The following is a 22,202-nucleotide window of genomic DNA, read 5'->3' as shown; positions in this document are numbered from 1 at the left end:
CCCAGACCCTTCCATATATCTTACACTAAGTCAGTGAACAGCAAGTGTAAATCATTTCACGAAAAATTAGGTCCTTTTTCAAATGTGAACTTTTATTTATAATATATACACACATAGACAAAGAATGGGCAATGTCAATCTCAGCAGTATCTGATCTTGGATTTTCATCTGAATGTCACTTTAACCATACAGAATAGGATCTTTAATTCTAAATAAGGCCCTTCCCAGAAAGGCACCATATATGTAAAATGCCTGAGCAATGTATCACGTGGTTCGCGACAATCTTGAAAACAGATTGTGCTTTGAGCAGAAGGACATGTCTAAGAATTACAGGGCAAATTCTCACCAGGACTCGCCCATTTGTCCGTCGTAACTTGACCAGAAGAGTGGCTGAAACCCATGAGAAACATCACGGGTGCAGCTTTTCTGTGGTTTCTATGGCTATTCTGTCAGACTTGCAGTGGGATGGGTGGGAGTTGATCATTTTTGTCCATGGCAGAGTTTCACTGCTACAAAGATCAGGATTGTATATAATGAGAATGTATTTTTTTAATGAAAATGTTGTGTTCAGGTATGTACTAAATATCAGCATCAAGCCCCTTTCCCCTGTCAGGGATTGCATGCCTTAGTGCAGGGAAAACTGGGTGTTCCTAAAGCATACCTTAATTCTGTTCATAAAAAATTTTGCTTATTTTCTCATGCTGAGTGAGTTAAAACTTGTCTTTTCTCACTATAAACTTTTTATGTTCTGCACCAGTGTGTAACGTTCATTTATTAACCCATCCTTGTCATCTAAGTGGAGTAAGAAGTTAAGGACATGTGTTGTGAATTCATACCTGCTGCAGAATACCTCCCACTCATTCCACTTGGAACCCTGGCAAATGCCAGCATGGATTTGTTTAACTAACTCGCTTGAGTTTTTGGATGAGAATAACGTGGTTGATGTGGACTTCCAAAAGGCATCTGATAAAGTGCCACATAACAGGCTTGTCAGCAAAGTTAAAGTCCATGGAATAAAAGGGACAGTGGTAGCATGGATACAAAGTTGGCTGAGTGACAGGAAACAGGGTAGTGGTTTTTCACATTGGAGAGAGGTAAACAGTGGGGTTCCCCAGGGGGTATTAAGGCCTCTTTTTTTGATTCATATTAATAACCTAGACTTGTGTGTGCAGGGCACAATCTCAAAATTTGCAACTGACAGAAAACTTGGAAGTATTACGAACTGCAAGGAGGATAGTGGTGGATTTCAAGAGGAAAGAGACTGGCAGACACATTTAATGCAGGGAAGTGTGAAGTGATACATTGTGGTAGAAAGAGTGAGGAGGGTCAATATAAAACAAAGGATACAATTCTAAAGGTAGTGCAGGAGCAGGGGGACCTGGGGGTGTATGTGTACAAATTTTTGAAAGTGGTTAATAAGACATCCTGTGTCCTGGATTTTATAAATAGAAGCATAGAGTACAAAAGACTGGCTATCCACAACTGGAGTACTGTGTCCAATTCTGGGCACCACACTTTAGGAAGGATGTGAAGGCCTTAGGAAGGGCGCAGAAAAGATTTACACGATGGTTCCAGGGATGAGGGACTTCAATTACATAGATAAATTGGAGAAGAGCTGGAGCTGTCCTCTTTAGAGAAGGGAAGGTTGAGAGGGGAATCGATAGAGGTGCTCAAAATCATGAGGCATCTGAACAGACAGGGAGAAACTTCCCATTGCCAGAAGGTGCTCAAACCAGAGGGCAGCAACTGAATGAAGGTGATTGGCAAACAAATACAAGGGTGACATGAAGAAAAACTTCTTTAAGCAGTAAGTGGTTAGGATATCAAATGCACTACCTGAGATTGTGGTGGAGGCAGATTCAATCATGTCTTTCAGGTAATTGGGTAATTATATGAAATGAAAATAAGTTGCAGTGGGTGGGACTAGTTGAGCTGTCCTTGCAGAGAGCTGACGTGGTTCAACCATCTGAATGGCCTCCTTCTATGCTGTAGCCACGTATTGAAGCATGATTCAAACTCTACTGTCAGAGGACAGTGACTAACTCTGCGTCCACAGGGCCAGGAATTTCATCTGTGATTTTTGTTGGGATTGCGGTGGAAATCCCATTTACACATATAAATGTGTGGGACCAGCTCTGAGTACATGGTCCACCATGCTGACTCAGGGGCAACACATTTGTCTGTATGCAGTAGAAAGTGGTTTTACCCAAAGTATTGGAATTCAATGCTTTTGAATCAGACATACATTTGCTTGAATTCCAACTTCTTAAGAGGACATCGCTACTGGTTTAGTTTCCCAGACAGCAGAGATGTGCACATCAGGAAATGTCACAATTTACATTGCTGTGGTCTTCACTGTTTGTGCCCAATTCTAACTGGATGCAAATACATTTAGTGGCAATTCTGACAGTTGGGATGGCATGGTTTACCATTGACACGGCAGCGGCATCCTCCACTTGTGTCGCCTGTACCCTGAAAAGGTAAATCGGAAAGTCAGTGAAATCTACACGTTGACAAAACAAATAATCACCCTAAATGGGACAGACACGAGTGCTGTGGCAATGTCATACGGCAAGTCTGATGTTGATAACACATTCAGCTATTTTACTAACTCGGGCCGAATGAAGACATTGCAGGAGGGAATCAAACCGGATCCCGGTTATTACAGCACTGTTGTCAGCCTTTTTCCCCCCGCTCCCCTCCCAGACTAGGTGGCTCGTGCGCTCTCTCTATCGTCTCCCTTGCTAGATGTGTGATTCTTTGTGAATACTTTGTGATTCTGAACCATACAAAGCAGGAAAGTGGGTTCGATCCCTGGCCAAGACTAACTGGATCTAAGATAGGGTGCAGTAACGATGCTACAATTTGAATATTGCAGAAAAGAGACATGTTGCTGCAGTTTTTCATCTTGCTCTCATCAGGACAATTGCAAGAATGCCAAATCTCAGACAATCATAACAATTTATACCACAGGAGAAAAGGGTGCTGATTGGTGGGCAAGTTGACTCTGATCGGTTGAGATGTTGCTATGGAAAAAGCAACATGGAACTATAGGCTCCTCAAGCTTCTTGTGTAGTGCATTATCACTGGCATTAGAGCAGTTATGTTGAATGGCCTGTCTCTGTGCTGTAACTTCAATGCAATTGTATGTAACGATGTAGACACATACCCTAGGTCCCCAGCGAGCCCCCTTTGTCACCCAGCAAATCTCAGTTTTACACATAGTGCAACGTAGCCAATCGCAGCCACTCTTTTTCTGTACCACAATCTTGCATTGAGGACAATTCATGGCCTCTCCCTTATGCAGCAGTGCCTGTAAGGATAAGAATCACATAATTAGGGTAGAACCACAAGAGAACAAATTGCCTTTGTTCAACTGATTCAATCCCAGGACCATGGAATTTTGACAAGAAGGTGCTTTTGATTAAGTGCTTACTGAATCACGCTGAGCTGAAAAGAATCATAGAATGAGATGGAGGCCATTTGGCCTATCATGTTCATGACAGCTCCCTGCAAGATCAACTCACCTAGTCCCACTCTCCACCCGCAAAGTCTTTTCAGGTAATAATCCTTTTGAGAGCCTTACTTAAATTTGCCTCCACCACATACAGCTAGCTGATTCCAGAACCTAACTACACGCTGTGTTTAATTAAAAGGTTTTCCTTGTGTCGCCATTGGTTCTTTTGCCAATTACTTTAAATTGGTGCCCTCTGGTTCTCAATTCTTCCAACAATGGGAACAGATTCTCCCTGTCAACTCTGCCCAGACCCCTCATGATTTTGAACACCTCTAACAAGTCTCCTCTCAACCTTCTCTAAGGAGAACATCTCCAATCTGCCCAGGTAACTCATTCCTAGAACCATTCTAGTAAATCTTTTCTGTAGCCTCTCTAATGTCTTCACATCCTTCCTACAGTGCAGTGCCCAGAATTGGACGCAATACTTCCAGTTGCAGCTAAACCAGTATTTTATAAAGGTTGACCATAATTCCTTGCTTTTGTACCGTCTGTATTTATAAATTTCAGCATCCCTTATGCCTTATTAACCACTTTCTCAACCTGCCCTGCCACCTTCAACAGGTCTGTTTCTGCATCCGCTTTAGAATTGTACCCTTTGGTTTAGAATTTGAAAAGGAAAAGCATACAATCAGTTTAAGAGAGTAGCTGAATCATAACTGAGCTGACTATATACAGAGGAGTTTTTATTTTTGGATAAGTTTTCATATTGGCTCTTGGAAATGGAACACGTTCCCATGTTGATCATCAAGCACTCCCAGCACAACAACTGTACATTGTAAAATGCCGCAAGGCACTTCATCAAAAAAAAATTGACTCCAAGCCATACAAGGAGAATATTAGGACAGCTAACCGAGATCAAAGAGGGAAGTTTTAAGTAGTGTCTTAAAGGAGAAGAGAGAGAGGTGCAGGGAGGGAATTCCAGAGTTTAGGATCCAGATAGCTAAAGACACAACCGCCAATTGTGGTACAGTTAAAATTGGGAATATATAAGAACCCAGAATAGGAGGAGCACAGTTATCTGGGATGTTTTACTCAGATTCTGAAGGGAATTTTCCACTACACCAGTATGGCATTTTGGCCACCTTTACTATCTATTGTGATCTTCCAAAACAAGATTGCCATATGTGGCCAGACTATATTCCGTATGGATTGATTAGAGGAGATGTGAATCCCACTGTATGCGCCAGATTCAAACCCAGGTGCCACAATTTGTCACTGCAATTTTCTCTAAGTCTGTAGTCATTTCTGAGTGAACATTCAGAGGTGAAAGCAGATCTGTAAACATTTTTAGGGTGCCAGAAATTGCCAACAAGTAAAGAGATAATGTCTGATGTGTCAAATGGCATGGTCCTCGCCTGTCAGAGACAGAATATTTCTAGGTTTAATCATAGTTATATTTAATGGTCTTTTTAAGCACTTTGGAACGTTTTACTATGTTAAAGATTCTATATAAATGCATCTTTTCGCCTCATGAGTTGGCTGATAACTTTTCTCCTCAGTTCTGCTCCCCCCACCGTGATCTTGGAAACCCAAAAAACATTGGCCTGAATCTTCTGGTCGGCATGCAAGGGCTGGTCCCGCTCATCAACATGTAAAATGATGCGTGGTGATATCGGGCGTGCGTCCTGACATCACCGCGCATCATTCTGATCTTCAGTTCGGTGGGCGTGCACCGGAGTCGGCTGTGTGCCCGTTGAACTGTCAAAGGCCTAATAAGGTCATTTAAAGACCAATTGAAATAATTAACTGAGCTGCCCGTCCAACCTTTTTCATGGAACCTCAGCCACATCCAGGATGAGATTTCATGAAAGGTTTATAACTGTAATAAAAATTTTTAGTAAAATTCATTGACATGTGCCAGCTCATGTGACACTGCCACATGAGGGGACATGTCTGAATAATTTTTTAAATTCTTTTTTTCAAGTTTTCCAAATCAAATTCATCTCCCTGAGGCAGCTCTGTGCCTCAGGGTGATTTCTGCGCTCTTTCACACACATGCGCGAAAGAGCACAGGCCCCAACTCAGCCTACTCCCCCCACCCGCACAGGTAGCGCTAAGCGCTTCCGGGTGCGCGTCATGCTGGGTGAGGCTTAATTGGCCCACCCACCCAAAATGGCGGCGTGCAGCCAATCGTGGATGGCAATCAGCTACGCGCCTGAATCGCCCGCCGACAGGGAGAAAATTCTCCCCATTACTTTAAGAATTCGTCATCAAAAATAAATACAAAAGTCCTTCACCGTGAGCATGTCAGCAGTCTGTTTTGCGGCTTTGTTATTTTCAGCTTGAATTTTGAGATCGTCCTGATACTGCTTGCAGTCCATTCCTTCGTGGATAGCCTGTGTTGAGGAGCAGAAGAGATTATTTATTTTTTCAGTGAGTGAGCTGTGGCTCAGTTAGTAGCACTCTTACCTCTGCGTCGCAAGACTTTAGATTCATGTCTCACTGCAGGGTTTGAGCACGAACAAAATTAAGGCTGACACTTCAGTGCAGCACTGAGGGAGTGCTGCGCTGTTGGAGGTACCATTTTTCATATGAACTGATAAACCAACCTGTTCAATCTGTTAAATCTGTTTGGGTGAATGTAAAAGATCTCATGGCATTATTTTGAAGATCAGGGGAATTATCCTCAGTGTTATGACCAATATTTATTCCTCAATCAGCATCACAAAAATGGATTATATGGTCATTATCACTGCTGTTTGTGGGAGTTGGCTGCTGGGCTCCCTACATTACAACAGTGACTACATTTCTAAAGTATTTCATTGGCTGTAAAATGCTTTATAACATCTGGTGGTTGCGAAAGCACTATATAAATGCAAGTGTTTCCATTTTTTTCTTTTTAAGATTTTGATCTCTGTTTTCATCATTGTCTTTTTACTGTATATTTATGAACTCTGCATTATAGTTCCAAATAATGAACCGCTCAAATCCTGTGTTTTCCTACATAATAAACCACTGAATTCTAACTTGAAATGTAAGAAAGGAGGGAGTGAGAAAATGGGGAAAATACAGACTTGTTAGCTTGACGTCAGTAGTAAGGAAAATGTTGGAATCTATTATAAAAGATGTGATAACTGAACAATTAGAAAATAATGGTAAAACTGAGTGGTGGTAACATGGAATTATGAAAGGGAAATGGTATTTGACAAACCTGTTGGAGGTTTTTGAGGATATTACTAGCAGAATAGATGAGGGGAACCAGTGGATGTGCTGCATTTGGATTTTCAGGAGACTTTTGATAAGGTCCCACATGGGTTAGTAAATAAAATTAGAGCTTATGGGATTGGGGGTAATGGATTGAGAATTGGTTAATGGACAAAAAAAAAGTAGGAATAAACAGGCCATTCTCTGGTTGGCAGGCTGTGACTAGTGGGGTATTGCAAGTAACAGTACTTGGGCCCCAGCTGCTCACAAACGATATAACTAATTTAGATATGGGAACCAAATGTACTACTTCCAAGTTTGCAGGTGACACAAAACTAGATGGGAATGTGTATAACGAGGAGGCTGCAAAGAGGCTTCAAGGGGATTTGGACAGGTTAAGTGAGTGGGCAAAAACATGGCTGATAGAACTTAATGTGGAAAAGAGTAAGGTTATCCACTTGGGTAGGAGGAATGGAAATGTAGAGTATTTCTTAAATGCTGAGAGACTAGAAAGGGTTGATGTCCAAAGAGACCTGGGTGTCTTTGTTCATAAGTCACTGAAAGCTAACAGGCAGGTGAAGCTAGCAATTAGGAAGGCAAATAGTATGTTAGCCTTTATCGCAAGAGGACTTGAGAACAGTAGTAAAGATGTTTCAACTGTATAGGACCTTGGTTAGACCCCGAGTATTGTGTACAGTATTGGACCTTTACCTAAGGAAGGATATATTTGTCATAGAGGGAGTGCACCAGACTGATCCCTGGGATGGCAGGACTGTCCTATGAGGTGAGATTGAGGAGACTGGGCCTGTATTCTCCAGAGTTCAGAAAAATGAGAGGTGATCTCATTGACACTTACAAAATTCTTAAGGGGTCGATGCAGGAAAGATGTTCCTGCTGGCTGGGAGGGGATGGGGATGGGGACTAGAACCAGGGGAAGCAGTCTCAATAAGGGGAAAGCTTTTTAGGACTGAGATGAGGAGGAATTTCTTCACTGAGAGGCTAGTGAATCTTTGGAATTCTCTACCCCAGAGGGTTGTGGAAGCTCAGCCATTGAGTATGTTCGAGGCAGGGATTGATAGATTTCTACATAATAATGACATCAAGGTAATGGGGATAGTGCAAGAAAATGGCATTGAGAGGTAGATGAATTGCCATAATCTAGTTGACTGGTGGAGCAGGCTTGAGGGGCTGAATGGCCTCCACCTACTCCTATATTCCTATGTTCCCCTTTATTCAAGGGTATTTGTTCTGAATTATTGTGTTCAGAGGTTTAAGTACAAAATTTAAGCTGTTACTCCAGGACTGAGGGAGTGCTGCACTCTGAGGTGTCACCTTATGATCTGCTCATTTGACTATTACTCGCAAATCCCCTGTGGATGGGGCACTGTGCAGGTAGAATAGTTGCCACTGGACTAAGTCATCTGGCACAGGAGCAGATTTAAAAGCCTGCCACTGGGCACTAGAGGGAAAACAGACCAACGTCCAACAGGCATAACAACTGAGCTGCCAACCTTAGACATGGCTGAAGGAGCTGCAAGCAGCCTGCTCCAAGGCAGGGCTCCTTCCTTTACTGATGGGGGCAGCGAGAGGATGATGCAGGAGGTGCAGAAAAAGGTGAATCGTCACATTTGGACCCGATGGGTACACTCCTCAAAAGTTGGCAGCAAGGTGTGTCGGTGACAAGTTCACTCTGCAGGCCTTCCTGGTGAGAAAGACAGCCACTAAAACACACCCACACAAAAAAATTTCCACCTTCAGGAAGTTTATCAAAGCAAGAATATCCAGGGCTCTGAAGAAGAGTTATATGGACTGGAAACGTTAACTCTGTTTCTCTCTCCACAGATGCTGCCATGACCTGCTGACTTTTTCCAGCATTTTCTGTTTTAATTCCAGATTTCCAGCATCAGCGGCATTTTGCTTTCATATCCAGCATTTAGTCGTGTTGAGTGTGGCATGCTGCATCCAGCACCGTCAAATAGCTGAACACAGACATTGCTGGGCGTCTGTTTCTCATTCGGAAAGCTCAACCTTAAACTTAGAATAACCCATATTGACGTCTGACATGCCTTGCATTTGTCAAGGTAATCATCTAATCCGATAGCTCATTTAAGAAAACGCCTTGTCTGATTAAAGTATTGGCTAACCAGTCCTCATAGTTTTAGGAGTTGACGTTTCGAGTCCTCATGACCCTTCGACAGAACTGTCGAAGGGTCATGAGGACTCGAAATGTCAACTCTTTTCTTCTCCGCCGATGCTGCCAGACCTGCTGAGTTTTTCCAGGTAATTCTGTTTTTGTTTTGGATTTCCAGCATCCGCAGTTTTTTTGTTTTTATCTCATAGTTTTAGGGATGTTTTAGGAGGCAGAATTGTGTTGGGAATAATGCCACCTGCCCCAATGGCTATAACTAGGGCCCTCGGAACAGTGGAGGCAATTGGGGAAGAGTATCATGCAGCTGCCTGGTCAGACCCATCATTCTGTCTATCCCTAATCAGTCATGCGTTCAAATGCTCTAACTTAGCATGGACCCCAGCATCACGCCACATCACGTACCGACAAATCGCATTTGTTGCAAGGACTGTGTTGATGATTTTCTATTTCTTGGTGTCCTGACCGACACTTATCACTCAACCAACACCTCAAAAAAACAAGGCCTGGTCATTGATTGGACTGCTGTTCGTGGGAACTTGCTGTGTGCAAGTTTCAGTGCAATAGTGACTGCACATCCAAAGTATTTCACTGCTTTTAACATGCACTTGGATGTTTTGAGATAGTGAAATACTTTCTCTACCTGACGGGGTAGACATGTCATGATCTATGTGGAGGGGATTTGAGTGACTACTTTAAGAGCCACAGGCACATTAACATCCTCTGACGAGGACAGACAAGGCTTCAGTTTAATGTTGCATTCAAAAGTGTTGTGTCTAGTTCTGGATGCTGCACTTTAGGAAAGATGTGAAGGCATTAGCAAGGGTGCAGAAAAGATGCACGAGAATGTTTCAAGGGATAAGGAACTTCAATTATGTAGATAGATTGGAGAAGTTGGGACTGTTTTCCTTAGCAAAGATTGAGAGGGGATTTGACAGAGGTATTCAAAATTACAAATGGTCTGGACTGAGTTGATGGGGAAAATCTGTTCCCACTAGTAGAAGGATCGAGGACAGGAGGGCACAGATTGAAAATATTTGGCAAAGGAAGCAATGGCGCCATGAGGAGAAATTTTTTTTACACAGTGAGTGGTTAAGATTTGGAATGTGCTGTCTGAGTATGTCGTGGTGGCAAGTTCAATTGGGACATTCAAGAGGGAGTGGATTATTATCTGAAAATGAAGAATGTGCATGGTTACTGGGTGAAGGGACTAGGTGCATTGCTCATTCTGAGAATCGGTGCAGACACAGCAGGTCAAATGGCCTCTTGTATTATAACAATTCTGTCATTCAATGACGATAGGACCCCTGTCAGTGGAGCATCCCCTCTGTTCTTTGCTGATGTGTCAGCCTGGATTGTATGCTTAAGTCTCAAGTGGGTCTTAAATCCACAACCTTCTGACCCAGCCCGGCAGTGTGTGCGCTACCACTACTGACCCAGCCCGGCAGTGTGTGCACTACCACTACTGACCCAGCCGGGCGGTGTGTGTGCTACCACTACTGACCCAGCCCGGCAGTGAGTGTTCTACCACTACTGACCCAGCACGGCAATGAGTGCGCTGCCACTACTGACCCAGCCCGGCAGTGAGTGTTCTACCACTACTGACCCAGCCCGGCAGTGAGTGTGTTGCCACTACTGACCCAGCACAGCAGTGAGTGTGCTGCTACTACTGACCCAGCACAGCAGTGAGTGTGCTACCACTACTGACCCAGCACGGCAGTGAGTGCGCTGCCACTGCTGACCCAGCACGGCAGTGTGTGCGCTACCACTACTGACCCAGCCCGCCAGTGTGTGCGCTACCACTACTGACCCAGCCCAGCAGTGTGTGCGCTACCACTACTGACCCAGCCCGGCAGTGTGTGCGCTACCACTACTGACCCAGCCCAGCAGTGTGTGCGCTACCACTACTGACCCAGCCCGGCAATGTGTGCGCTACCACTACTGACCCAGCCCGGCAGTGTGTGCGCTACCACTACTGACCCAGCCCGGCAGTGTGTGCGCTACCACTACTGACCCAGCCCGGCAGTGTGTGCGCTACCACTACTGACCCAGCCCGGCAGTGTGTGCGCTACCACTACTGACCCAGCCCGGCAGTGTGTGCGCTACCACTACTGACCCAGCACGGCAGTGAGTGCGCTACCACTACTGACCCAGCACAGCAGTGAGTGTGCTACCACTACTGACCCAGCCCGGCAGTGAGTGCGCTACCACTACTGACCCAGCCCGGCAGTGAGTGTGCTACCACTACTGACCCAGCCCGGCAGTGAGTGTGCTACCACTACAGACCCAGCACAGCAGTGTGTGCGCTGCCACTACTCACCCAGCCCGGCAGTGTGTGCACTACCACTACTGACCCAGCACAGCAGTGAGTGTGTTACCACTACTGACCCAGCACAGCAGTGAGTGTGCTACCACTACTGACCCAGCCCGGCAGTGTGTGCGCTACCACTACTGACCCAGCACGGCAGTGAGTGTGCTACCACTACTGACCCAGCCTGGCAGTGAGTGCGCTACCACTACTGACCCAGCCTGGCAGTGAGTGCGCTACCACTACTGACCCAGCCCGGCAGTGAGTGCGCTACCACTACTGACCCAGCCCGGCAGTGAGTGTGCTACCGCTACTGACCCAGCACGGCAGTGAGTGTGTTACCACTACTGACCCAGCACGGCAGTGTGTGCACTACCACTACTCACCCAGCCCGGCAGTGTGTGCGCTACCACTACTGACCCAGCACAGCAGTGAGTGTGCTACCACTACTGACCCAGCACGGCAGTGAGTGTGTTACCACTACTGACCCAGCCCGGCAGTGTGTGCACTACCACTACTGACCTGGCACAGCGGTGTGTGCACTACCACTACTGACCCAGCCCGGCAGTGTGTGCGCTACCACTACTGACCCAGCCCGGCAGTGTGTGCGCTACCACTACTGACCCAGCCCGGCAGTGTGTGCGCTACCACTACTGACCCAGCCCGGCAGTGTGTGCGCTACCACTACTGACCCAGCCCGGCAGTGTGTGCGCTACCACTACTGACCCAGCCCGGCAGTGTGTGCGGTACCACTACTGACCCAGTCCGGCAGTGTGTGCGCTACCACTACTGACCCAGCCCGGCAGTGTGTGCACTACCATTACTGACCCGGCACAGCGGTGTGTGCACTACCACTACTGACCTGGCACAGCGGTGTGTGCACTACCACTACTGACCTGGCACAGCGGTGTGTGCACTACCACTACTGACCTGGCACAGCGGTGTGTGCACTACCACTACTGACCTGGCACAGCGGTGTGTGCACTACCACTACTGACCTGGCACGGCGGTGTGTGCACTACCACTACTGACCCGGCACGGCGGTGTGTGCACTACCACTACTGACCCGGCACGGCGGTGTGTGCACTACCACTACTGACCTGGCACGGCGGTGAGTGTGCCGCCACTACTACGCCATTCTTTCTCTATTTGAGCAAACATTTTCCATGCTTCCCCTCTTCTCCTGAAGACTACTTGCAGAGATATGGTTCCCTGGATACCGGTTACCCTCTGGTACCTCATTGTCCATCGTAAGGGGAAATATAGCTGAGCTCAGTCCTGTCCTCAGCTGATGTCTGCACACACAGACTTGCTGCAGGGAGTCACAAGATAATAAGGTTTGTGAATCACTCACTTTTCCTTCACTAACTCAGGTGCTGGAGTGTTACAGTTCACTCGGAGTCCGAGTTGCTGTGGCAACATGCACTTTTCCATGCATGATGTAGTCTGGAACTATGGATGGTGATGGTAGAGGCTCCAACTTTCTTTCCATCACGTGGCTGACCAAGAATCTCTCCCACCCTTACCGCCTGCCATTGGCATGTGTTGGGATGGTTTACAAGTTGATACTCAACCTGTCTGACCATGTTGTGAATGCTCCTTCCCACTCATGTCCTGGAGTGGGACACAAACCTGGAGTGGGACACAAACCTGGAGCTCCTGGCTGAGAGGCAGGGACGCTACCCATTGAGCCACACGACCTCCTACTTACTAACTAAGGATGCTAAGACAATTGTATTGATCCGACTGCTGCTCTGGGTGGGATAGATTCAGAATGATACAGCATAGAAGCTGGCCATCCTGTCCAGTGTGCCTGTGTTGGCTTTTGGAAAGAGCTATCCAATTAGTCCCACTCTCCGGCTCTTTCCTCCATCCAAATATTTTCCCTTGAAAACTATTTTTAAATCTGTTTCTGCCATCAGTGTAACAGCACATTCCAAATCATAACAACTTGTCAGGTTAAAAAGTAACTTTCATCTCTACTCTGGTTCAAATATCTTAAATATATGTCCTTAGTTACCTTAGATCAGCTAACTCACCAAGGCTCCTTCGACAGCACCTTCCAAACCCACGACCACCACCATCTGGAAGGGCAAGGGCAGCAGGCACATGGGGCAGAATTTTCAAGTTGGCATGCTGTTAATTGGCCAGCCAGTGTGAAATTGCAGTCGGGGACCGATCGCAGTCGGTGGTCTGCTCCCTGACCCTCCCGGACTCGCCGATTGCGTGACCGCCGACCTGAAAATTCTGCCCACGGGAACACCACCGCCTAGAAGTTCCCCTCCAAGCCACTCACCATCCTGACTTGGAAATAAATCGCCGTTCCTTCACTGTCGCTGGGTCAAAATCCTGGAACTCCCTCCTTAACAGCACTGTGGGTGTACCTACACCACATGGACTGCAGCAGTTCAAGAAGGCAGCTTACCACCACCTTCTCAAGGGCAATTAGGGATGGACAATAAATGCTGGCCCAGCCAGCGACACCCACATCCCATGAACAAATAATAAAAAGAGATTAGGGTCTTTCCTAGTTCATGAAGGTCAGCTAGTCACTTCCCCCTTACCACAGCTGTAGATATCCTCTTGTTTATCTCTACAGGAACAGTCTATTGGACCGTGGTTAATCTGAACCTCAGCTCCATTTCCTGCCTTTGCACCAAGTCTCCTTGATATCCTTACAGAAAAAATATAGGAGCAGGAGAGACCATTTGGCCTCTCGAGCCTGCCTTAACACGATCATGGCCAATAGTCTACCTCAAAGCCATACTCCTGCTCTCTCCCCCATACTCCTTGCTGCCTTTAGAGTCTAGAAATCTAACTATTTCCTTCTTAAATATATTCAGTGACTTGGCCTCCACAGTCTTCTGTGGTAGAGAATTCCACAGGTTCATCACCCTCTGAGTGAGCAAGTTTCTCCTCATCTCAGTCCTAAATGGCCTACCCCATATCCTGAGACTGTGACTCCTTATTCTAGACCACCCCCCCAACCACCGACACCCCCCACCGCCCCCCCACCAGAGGAAACATCATTTCTGCATCCAGTCTGTCCAGCCCTGTCAGAATTTTATATGTCCCAATGAGATCCCCCCTAATTCTTCTAAACGCCAGTGAATACAGGCCTAGTCAACCCAATCTCTCCTCATACGACATTCCTGCCGTCCCAGGGTTCAGCCTGGTGAACCTTTGTTGCACTCCCTCTATGGCAAATATATCCTTTCTTAGGTAAGGTGACTAAAACTGCACACAATACTCCAAGTGTGGTCTCATCTTATCTGAATAAAGATTTCAGCCTTAAAAATTTCAATTCACCCAACTTGCAACGGCTTTAGCAGAGAGAGAATCAATCTACAACCTGTTCCCACCCAGATGTGTATCCAGCTCATTTTTGAAAGTCCACCTGTCCAAGTCTGACTTACCTTGCACAGCAGACAATTCTTCTTTTTACAGAGCGGACAGTGAAACTCATTGACATCATCTTCGTAGATGCACCAGCCCTTGCAGTCCGGGGTCTGACAGTGATAGCTGTTCTCACTGCGATTCTCAGCAATCGCTAAACTTCTGTCCAAGAACGAGCGATGCTCGTTCTCTGTCAGGAGCTGTGAGACAACACAAGAAAAACAGGATAATAATTGGGCGGCCAACAATATTGAAGTCAATGGAGAAATTGAGAGATTTTTCAAATAATTCCATAGCATTTACAGCGCTGGTCTATGGTAGTATTTATTCTCCACACGGCCCTCCTCCTTCCCATCTTCATCTCGCCCAATCAACATACCCTTCTTTTCCTTACTCCCTCATATGCTTATCTAACTTTCCCTTAAAGGCACCTATTCTGAACGCCTTAACTACTCCCTGTAACAAGTTCCATACTCTCGCCACTATCTCAGTAAAGACGTTTCTCCATTGGATTTATTGGTGACTATTATATATTTATGACCCTTAGTTTTGGAAACATTTTGTACACAACAGCTTATACAACAACAGTGGAAATAAATATTATTAATGTTGGGCTGTTAAACTGACTGAACAAAATCAATCACCTATCAAACCTCTTTGAACACAAACTGCAGGGTTTGAGAATGCTTCAAGCACCTTGGGGCGTTTTTCTGCATCAAAGACGCCATATAAATGTAAGTTGTTGTTGAGTGAGGGAAAAGAATAATAAGAATCTCTGCTAAAATGAGAAAACTTTGACTCAGCTTGGAATACCACAATGTTAACCTATTGTCAGGCAGTGAGTGGAGGAACGGGAAAATAAATAAATGTGTGGTTAAAAAAATATATATACAGTGGCCAATTTAAAATATCTCACAGTGAAGGATTATTTAGCAGGGTTGGCACACACCTAGATGTAGGGCGGGATATTCCAGACTTCAATGGACTTTTGGCTGGGCCACCGAATCTCCCAGGGCAGGTCCCACCATGACAGAGCCGGAAATTCCCGGCTGTCGGTTGTTCACCTTCCTAACTTGACGTGGAAGGAAAGAATGAGGCTGACCTGATGATAACTCACTCCACCTCCGGAGCCATCAGCATTTTCTAGGAACTTAACTCTTCTTAAGAGTCTGACAAATGTGTCAAAACAGCCCAGTGACGATTCCCTCTTTGATTCTTCATTCCCTGGGTGCATTAGGGGTGGGTGGGGAAGGGAATTTGGAATGAACACCCCCCCCACCCCCCATCCCCCATAAAGACTCCCCAGCATGAGGCTGTGGCCATTTTAGTTCCTGGGGCTGGTTTACATCTTCACCCACAAGGAGCTGGTAGTAATGGTATCAGCAGCAGGTGGGCAGGACTGGGAATCTGGGTGGAAAACCAACAACGCCAAGGATGCAAAGACCATAAGACCATAAGACATAGGAACAGAAATTAGGCCATTCGGCCCATCGAGTCTGCTCCGCCATTCAATCATGGCTGATAAGTTTTTCACCCCCATTCTCCCGCCTTCTCCCCGTAACCTTTGATCCCCTTACCAATCAAGAACCTATCTATCTCGGTCTTAAATACACTCAATGACCTGGGCTCCACAGCCTTCTGTGGCAATGAATTCCATAGATTTACCACTCTGTGGCTAAAGAAGTTTCTCCTCATCTCTGTTCTAAAGGTCTTCCCTTTACTCTGAGGCTGTGCCCTCAGGTCCTAGTCTCTCCTACTAATGGAAACATCTTCCCCACGTCCACTCTATCCAGGCCTTTCAGTATTCTGTAAGTTTCAATCAGATCCCCCCTCATCCTTCTAAACTCCATCGAGTATAGACCCAGAGTCCTCAAACGTTCCTCATATGTTAAGCCTTTCATTCCTGGGATCGTTCTCGTGAACCTCCTCTGGACCCTCTCCAGGGCCAGAACATCCTTCCTGAGATACGGGGCCCAAAATTGCTCACAATATTCTAAATGTGGTCTGACCAGAGCCTTATGAAGCCTCAGCAGCACATCCCTGCTTTTATATTCTAGTCCCCTCGAAATAAATGCCAACATTGCATTTGCCTTCCTAACTACCGACTCAACCTGCAAGTTAACCTTAAGAGAATCCTGGACTAGGACTCCCAAGTCCCTTTGCACTCCAGATTTCTGAATTCTCTCCCCATTTAGAAAATAGTCTATGCCTCTATTCTTCCCACCAAAGGCAACATTCCTGAGTGAGAGGAGGGGGTCTGGTCTAATCGCAGCCGGAGAAGAGGCAGGGAAAGCCTGGGGTGGGGTGGACAAGAGGAGGACCCAGGATTCTTTGTTGCTTTTTGTAAATCTCTCCTGGATCGTAAGGATCCTTAAATAAATTTTAAAAATCCTTTTCTGGCTCGGTGCTGATAGTGGTCAGCAAAATGACACAGGGGCTTCTTGATGGCAGAAGTTGAAATGGTGCGTGTGTGCGTCCCTAAGATGTCACAGAGATGCCCCTTCAGCATTTAAATTCGGCTCCCTTGATGTATGCGGACTTCCTATGGTTGATTTCTGATAAATGAGAATGCTCGGCGGCGATACCGTCCCCATTATCCTACTGACCCCTCCCCTCAACCCCCCGGCACCGTTAACATTCCCCCTTAGTAAATTTGTGATGTTTTTGATTCTTCTCAGCTCTGGAGTAAAACATGAGGAATTGGATAATGAAGAAAACTCACGTATTTTATCTCACGTTCAAGAACTTTGCTTTCACACGAATAATGCTCGTTCATGAATGGACATGTCACATCGGCTTCAGTGCTGTTTAGGATTGTATTCTTCAAACATTCTCTGTGAACATTTAATATTTATTTCAAAATTTGTAAAAGTGAATTGCCTCAATTTCCTGTTCGTTCCACGTGAAGCTTCATTCCCTCCCTTTCTCCATATCCTCAACCCAGGCTTGTGGATTACTAGTTCAAACTAGTCCAGCAATGTAACCACTGTGTGAACATACCCATCCTTAACCGGACAAGTTGATAAGGAGGTTAAACAAAAGCATATGGGTTACTTGAGTGGATAAATAGAGGAATGGGATAGAAAAGCAAGCAGAGGCGGCGATGTGTGTAGTGGCGATGTCATTGGACTAGTTGGGCACAGGCTAATCCTCTGGGGACACAGGTTCAAAACCCACCATGGCAGCTGGTAGAATTTAAATTCAATTAATAAATCTGGGATTATAATTAAGCTACTCTGTGATGACCATGACAATTATCATCTATTGCCGTAAAAACCCATCTGGTTCACTAATGTCCTTTAGGGAAGCAAATCTGCTGTCCTTACCCGGTCTGGCCTAGATGTGACTCCAGACCCACAGCAATGTGGTTGACTCTTACCTGTCCTCTGAAATGGCCTAGCCAGCCACTCAGTTCAAGAGCAATTAGGGATGGGCAACAAATGCTGGCCTTGCCAGTGATGCCGACATCCCATGAAAGAATAAAGAGATTATGGGAGAACTTTATAAATCACTGGTTAGGCCTCAGCTGGAGTATTGTGGACAATTCTGGGGACCACACCTCAGGAAAGATGTAAATTTAAAACCTTAGAAAGGATACAGAGGAGGTTTACCAGAATATTACCAGGGGTGAGGCACTTCAGTTATGAAGTAGACTTTGGAAAAGTTGGGACTGTTCTCCTTGTAACAGAGAAGGTTAAAAATTGACTTAACAGAGGTTTTTGAGAGATGTTGATTGGAAGGGATAAAGAAAAGTTTTTCCCTCTGGCAAGAGAGTCAATAACCAGAGGTCACAAAATCCATAATCATCAAGAAGGGAGACGAGGAGAAATGTTTCCATTCAATGAGTTGTCAGGATCTGGAATAATTACCTGGAAAGTTAATGGAAGCTGATTCCATAAACAATTTTAAAATGGAGTTGGACAAGTATTTGAAGAGGAATACAAAGGGTTATGGACAAAAAATGGACATGTCCTACTAAGCAGGACTGCTCTTTTAAAAAGCCAGAACAAGCAGGATGGGCCAAAGGGCCTCCATTTGTACCGTAAGTTTCTCTGGTTCTATGACATCACTAATTTCTATTTGAGGAGGGAGTGTAATTGATGAAGTTTGCCATTGTTCCATATTGAAGTACTATTCAATTATATTGCAGCTACCTTCAGGATTTCCCTCTCCTACTAATACACAACAGGCCACTCACCATCCTGACGTGGAAATATATCGCCGTTCCTTCACTGTCACTGGGTCAAAGTCCCGGCGTTCCCTCCCTAACAGCGCTGTGGGTGTGCCTACACCACATGGACTGCAACGATTCAAGAAGGCAGCTCACCACCACCTTCTCAAGGGCAACTAGGGGTGGGCAATAAATGCAGGCCCAGCCAGCGAAGCCCACATCCCATGAATAAATTTTAAAAAAGATTTTCTTACTTGCAGAAGGCATGTAAACACTCTCGAAGTGTCACGCCTTCACCATTCTCCAAGATGTTTAAACAGATTGGACATTCAAAGTCCTCCCCAGTCGATATCAGGTTTTGTTCATCTGTTTCCAACAAAATTTGGTAATTCTGTTGCCGTTGCAGTACCTTGGACTGTTTGTAAGATAATAGTGATCATAGGGTTACATAGGCTACAAGGCACAGAAACGGGCCACCCAGCCCAACCAGCCCATGCTGGTGTTTATGCTCCACCTGAGCCCTCCTCCCACATTTCCTCATCTAAATCTATCATCGTAACCCTCTATTCCCTTCTCCTTCGTATGCTCATTTAGCTTCACCTTAAATGCATCGGTACCATTCACTGCAACCACTCCCTGTGGTAGTGAGTTCCACGTTTGTACTGTTCTTCAGGTAAAGAAGCTTCTTCTGAATTCCCTGTTGCATTTCTTGGCGACTATCTTATATTGATGGCCTCCATTTTTACTCTTCCCACAAGAGGAAACATTCTCTCTGTATCCACTTAAAACCTTAAATAATTTCAAAGACTGCCATTGGGCGGACTAGGTAACCAGCACTTTAGCCACATAACTAACCGTGCAGATGCCACCAGCAGGCAGCTTCTCACTGACATTGTGAAAGAAGCACCAAGTTAACATTAAAGTTAAGTTACATAAATGCTAAATGCAAAACCTGACTAGATGTCAGAAAGAAATCAACCCTTAAAATTCCCTCATCACCAAATTCCTTGAGTTACTCAGCCACAGGTTACTGGCGCTACCCATTATTTAAAGTCCTAACCTCTGCTGGAATGCACGCTTATGCAATGGAATGCTCTGGAAGCCCTTCACCCCTGTTAGAGAGCCAAAGACAAAACACAGCCAATGGCAGTTCCAGCCAGTATGTAACACAGTCGCAGCGAAGTCACATTTGAGACTGGGGGAGGGGGAAGAAATTTTGGTTCCTTCTTGTGAATGGAAATCAGTGAGTGACGGCAGCAAAGGCTGAGTGTCTGTTAACTGGGTCCTGGACTAAAACAACAGGAATACACTTCTAAATCCCAGTTGCGCCACTAACAATTCTAAGACGATCTTTTATGAATTAATATTTATAGAATAAAGCTGTTGCAAAGTGAACAAATCATCTGGATGGGATCTTTTCTGAGGATCTAAACGAGAGGACGGACCAGGTGAATTAACTGGCTCATCTCAGCTTCCCCTGGAGCCAGAAATTTTCGAGATGGGCCTCAATCCAGACAGCGGGGTCATTTCTGGGTCGGGAATTTAGAACTGGCAGTGACCGGATGTCCGATGCAATCTTCCCGGAGGCTGGGCTCCAGGGAGCCCTGTCCAATTGGGGACGTTGGCCATGTTCCAGCATCAGGAGGTGCACTTAGTGTGGCCCCTTGGATAGGGCTGCCAGGTATCTTGGCAATGTGAGCACCGATGAGGAGCTAGCAGCAGGAGTGGCGGTGATGCCACCCTCAGTGGGGTGGAGGAGGTAGCAGCTGGTATATTGCATCAGGTGCTGCAGTAGCAGAGATATCAGCCTTGGTATACTGGCTGCAATGGTAAGGAGACAGGTGGGCATTGAGAAGTGCTGGCGACAAATGATTAAAAGGCCTGTATTGTTACACAGCTCTGACCTGGGAATGCTAACCCTCCAGGGTCGGCCTGAAGTCTCCAGGAACTGAAGATCAATCAACAGGACACTGCTGCACCCCAAATCTTTGGGACATTAAAAAAGATTGATTTTGTTTTTTGTCATTTTCTTTGAACATTTCTCTTGAGCAGACATAAAACATTTGAAAATGGGTAAAAGAGGCTGTTTGGCTGACAGTCAAGCATCATCCAATTGGGTAATGAGTCTTTTTGCTTTCCAATTGGTTTAGGAAGGTGCAGGGATGGATGTGTTGGTGACTAATGGCTGGAGCGTAGGGACAAGTCAGGTGATAACACCTCCAGGAATACATTTAATCACAGTTGGCAACACATCTTGGATCTCCCATTATGAAACCGCCTTCGGTGTGTTGCCAGTCTCCTGACACAGTGGGGTCAGTGCCATGCCAGAAAACTTGCCCCCTCTCTGAAAATGGCCACCAATTGTGGCTTTAGCTGCCTTAATTGTCTCTACACTTCCCGCAGGTGGGCACCCAATTCCACTCATTCCCCGCCCCTGGGAACTCACCCAGAGGCAGGAACATGTTGCAGAGACGACCTGACCCACTGCATTCTAAAATTCCTACCCCTGCCTACTCGCTGTACCACCCCCCCCACCTCCAAAGCCACCTCCACAGTGTTGGGAAAGTTCCAGCCTTGGCCTTGAGTGAATGTACGCAGCTTCACACAAGCATACAGGAATTTTATTACAGGATACCTTTATTCATCACATGTGTAGCGGAGGTTTCAAACATGTACAACCCTAAAGCCAGTGAGACAGAAGGCAAAGTAAAACCTCACAGTGGACTGTGAGAACAAGATTACCAGAGATCAAACTGTTACATGAAAAGCAGAAACAGGTACCAAAAAACAAGGTGAAAGGGTTACCTGTTCATATTGTTTATAACTTTCTTCTTCATTCTTCATCCACTGTAGTTCCTCCTCATCAGGATGGTACAGGTCTGGTATCTGGTAGTTCTCTGGTCTGCCTGTGCTACACATCTCACATCCTGGACGAGTTGGTTTATTAATGTACGTGCAACCTGAGCACTCCCAACCAATCTAAATAAGGATAAAACAGAGGAAACCTATTTGTTTCTTCAGATGGTTTGATATTTTATAGCTTATAGCACAAGGCAAAGTACTTAAAAGGGGAAGACTCTGTCCACTCCATTAATGCACCAAGTATTAAGACATTACTCCAGAGATTGAGGACAAAATCCAGGCTGACACTCCAGTGCAGTGCTGTGGGAGTGCTGCACTGTCAGAAGTGCCACCTCCTAATGAGACATTAAACCAACACCACGCCTCCCATGTAAAGTGAAAGATCCCACTGGAATTTTCCCAGCTTCCTGATCCACATTTGTTACTCTGTCAGCATTTAATATAGATGATCTAGTCATTTATCACAGTGCTCTTTGTGAGAGCTTGCCGTGTGCAAATTGGCTGCCATGTTTCCTACATTACAACGGTGACTACACTTTAAAAGTATTTAATTGGTTATAAAGGATTTTGGGGACATCTTGAGGCTGTGAAAAGCACTATGTAAAGGCAGGCAGTGACTCACCTCCTGACTTCCCAGGGCCTGTCCACCATTTAGAAG

General features: G+C 45.7%; 1 protein-coding gene across 1 annotated transcript in view; it reads right to left on the bottom strand.

Moving 5' to 3' along the window:
* Window positions 1–71: 71 nt before the first annotated feature.
* Window positions 72–22,202, bottom strand: part of rbck1 (RanBP-type and C3HC4-type zinc finger containing 1) — a 46,938-nt gene continuing 24,807 nt past the window's right edge. The window contains exons 7-13 of the mRNA XM_041204481.1: window positions 21,488–21,661; window positions 18,937–19,097; window positions 17,234–17,345; window positions 14,532–14,711; window positions 5,755–5,853; window positions 3,170–3,313; window positions 72–2,472 (exon numbers count right to left, since the gene is read on the bottom strand). Of these exons, the coding sequence (XP_041060415.1) occupies window positions 2,392–2,472; window positions 3,170–3,313; window positions 5,755–5,853; window positions 14,532–14,711; window positions 17,234–17,345; window positions 18,937–19,097; window positions 21,488–21,661 (951 nt within the window). The 3' untranslated portion in view covers window positions 72–2,391. The remainder of the gene's footprint in view (window positions 2,473–3,169; window positions 3,314–5,754; window positions 5,854–14,531; window positions 14,712–17,233; window positions 17,346–18,936; window positions 19,098–21,487; window positions 21,662–22,202) is intronic.

Source organism: Carcharodon carcharias, chromosome 14, assembly GCF_017639515.1.
Source record: "Carcharodon carcharias isolate sCarCar2 chromosome 14, sCarCar2.pri, whole genome shotgun sequence".
Classification (NCBI taxonomy): domain Eukaryota; kingdom Metazoa; phylum Chordata; class Chondrichthyes; order Lamniformes; family Lamnidae; genus Carcharodon; species Carcharodon carcharias.
The sequence above is the reverse complement of the archived record's forward strand: the minus strand, read 5'-3'. Positions and strand labels throughout refer to the sequence as shown.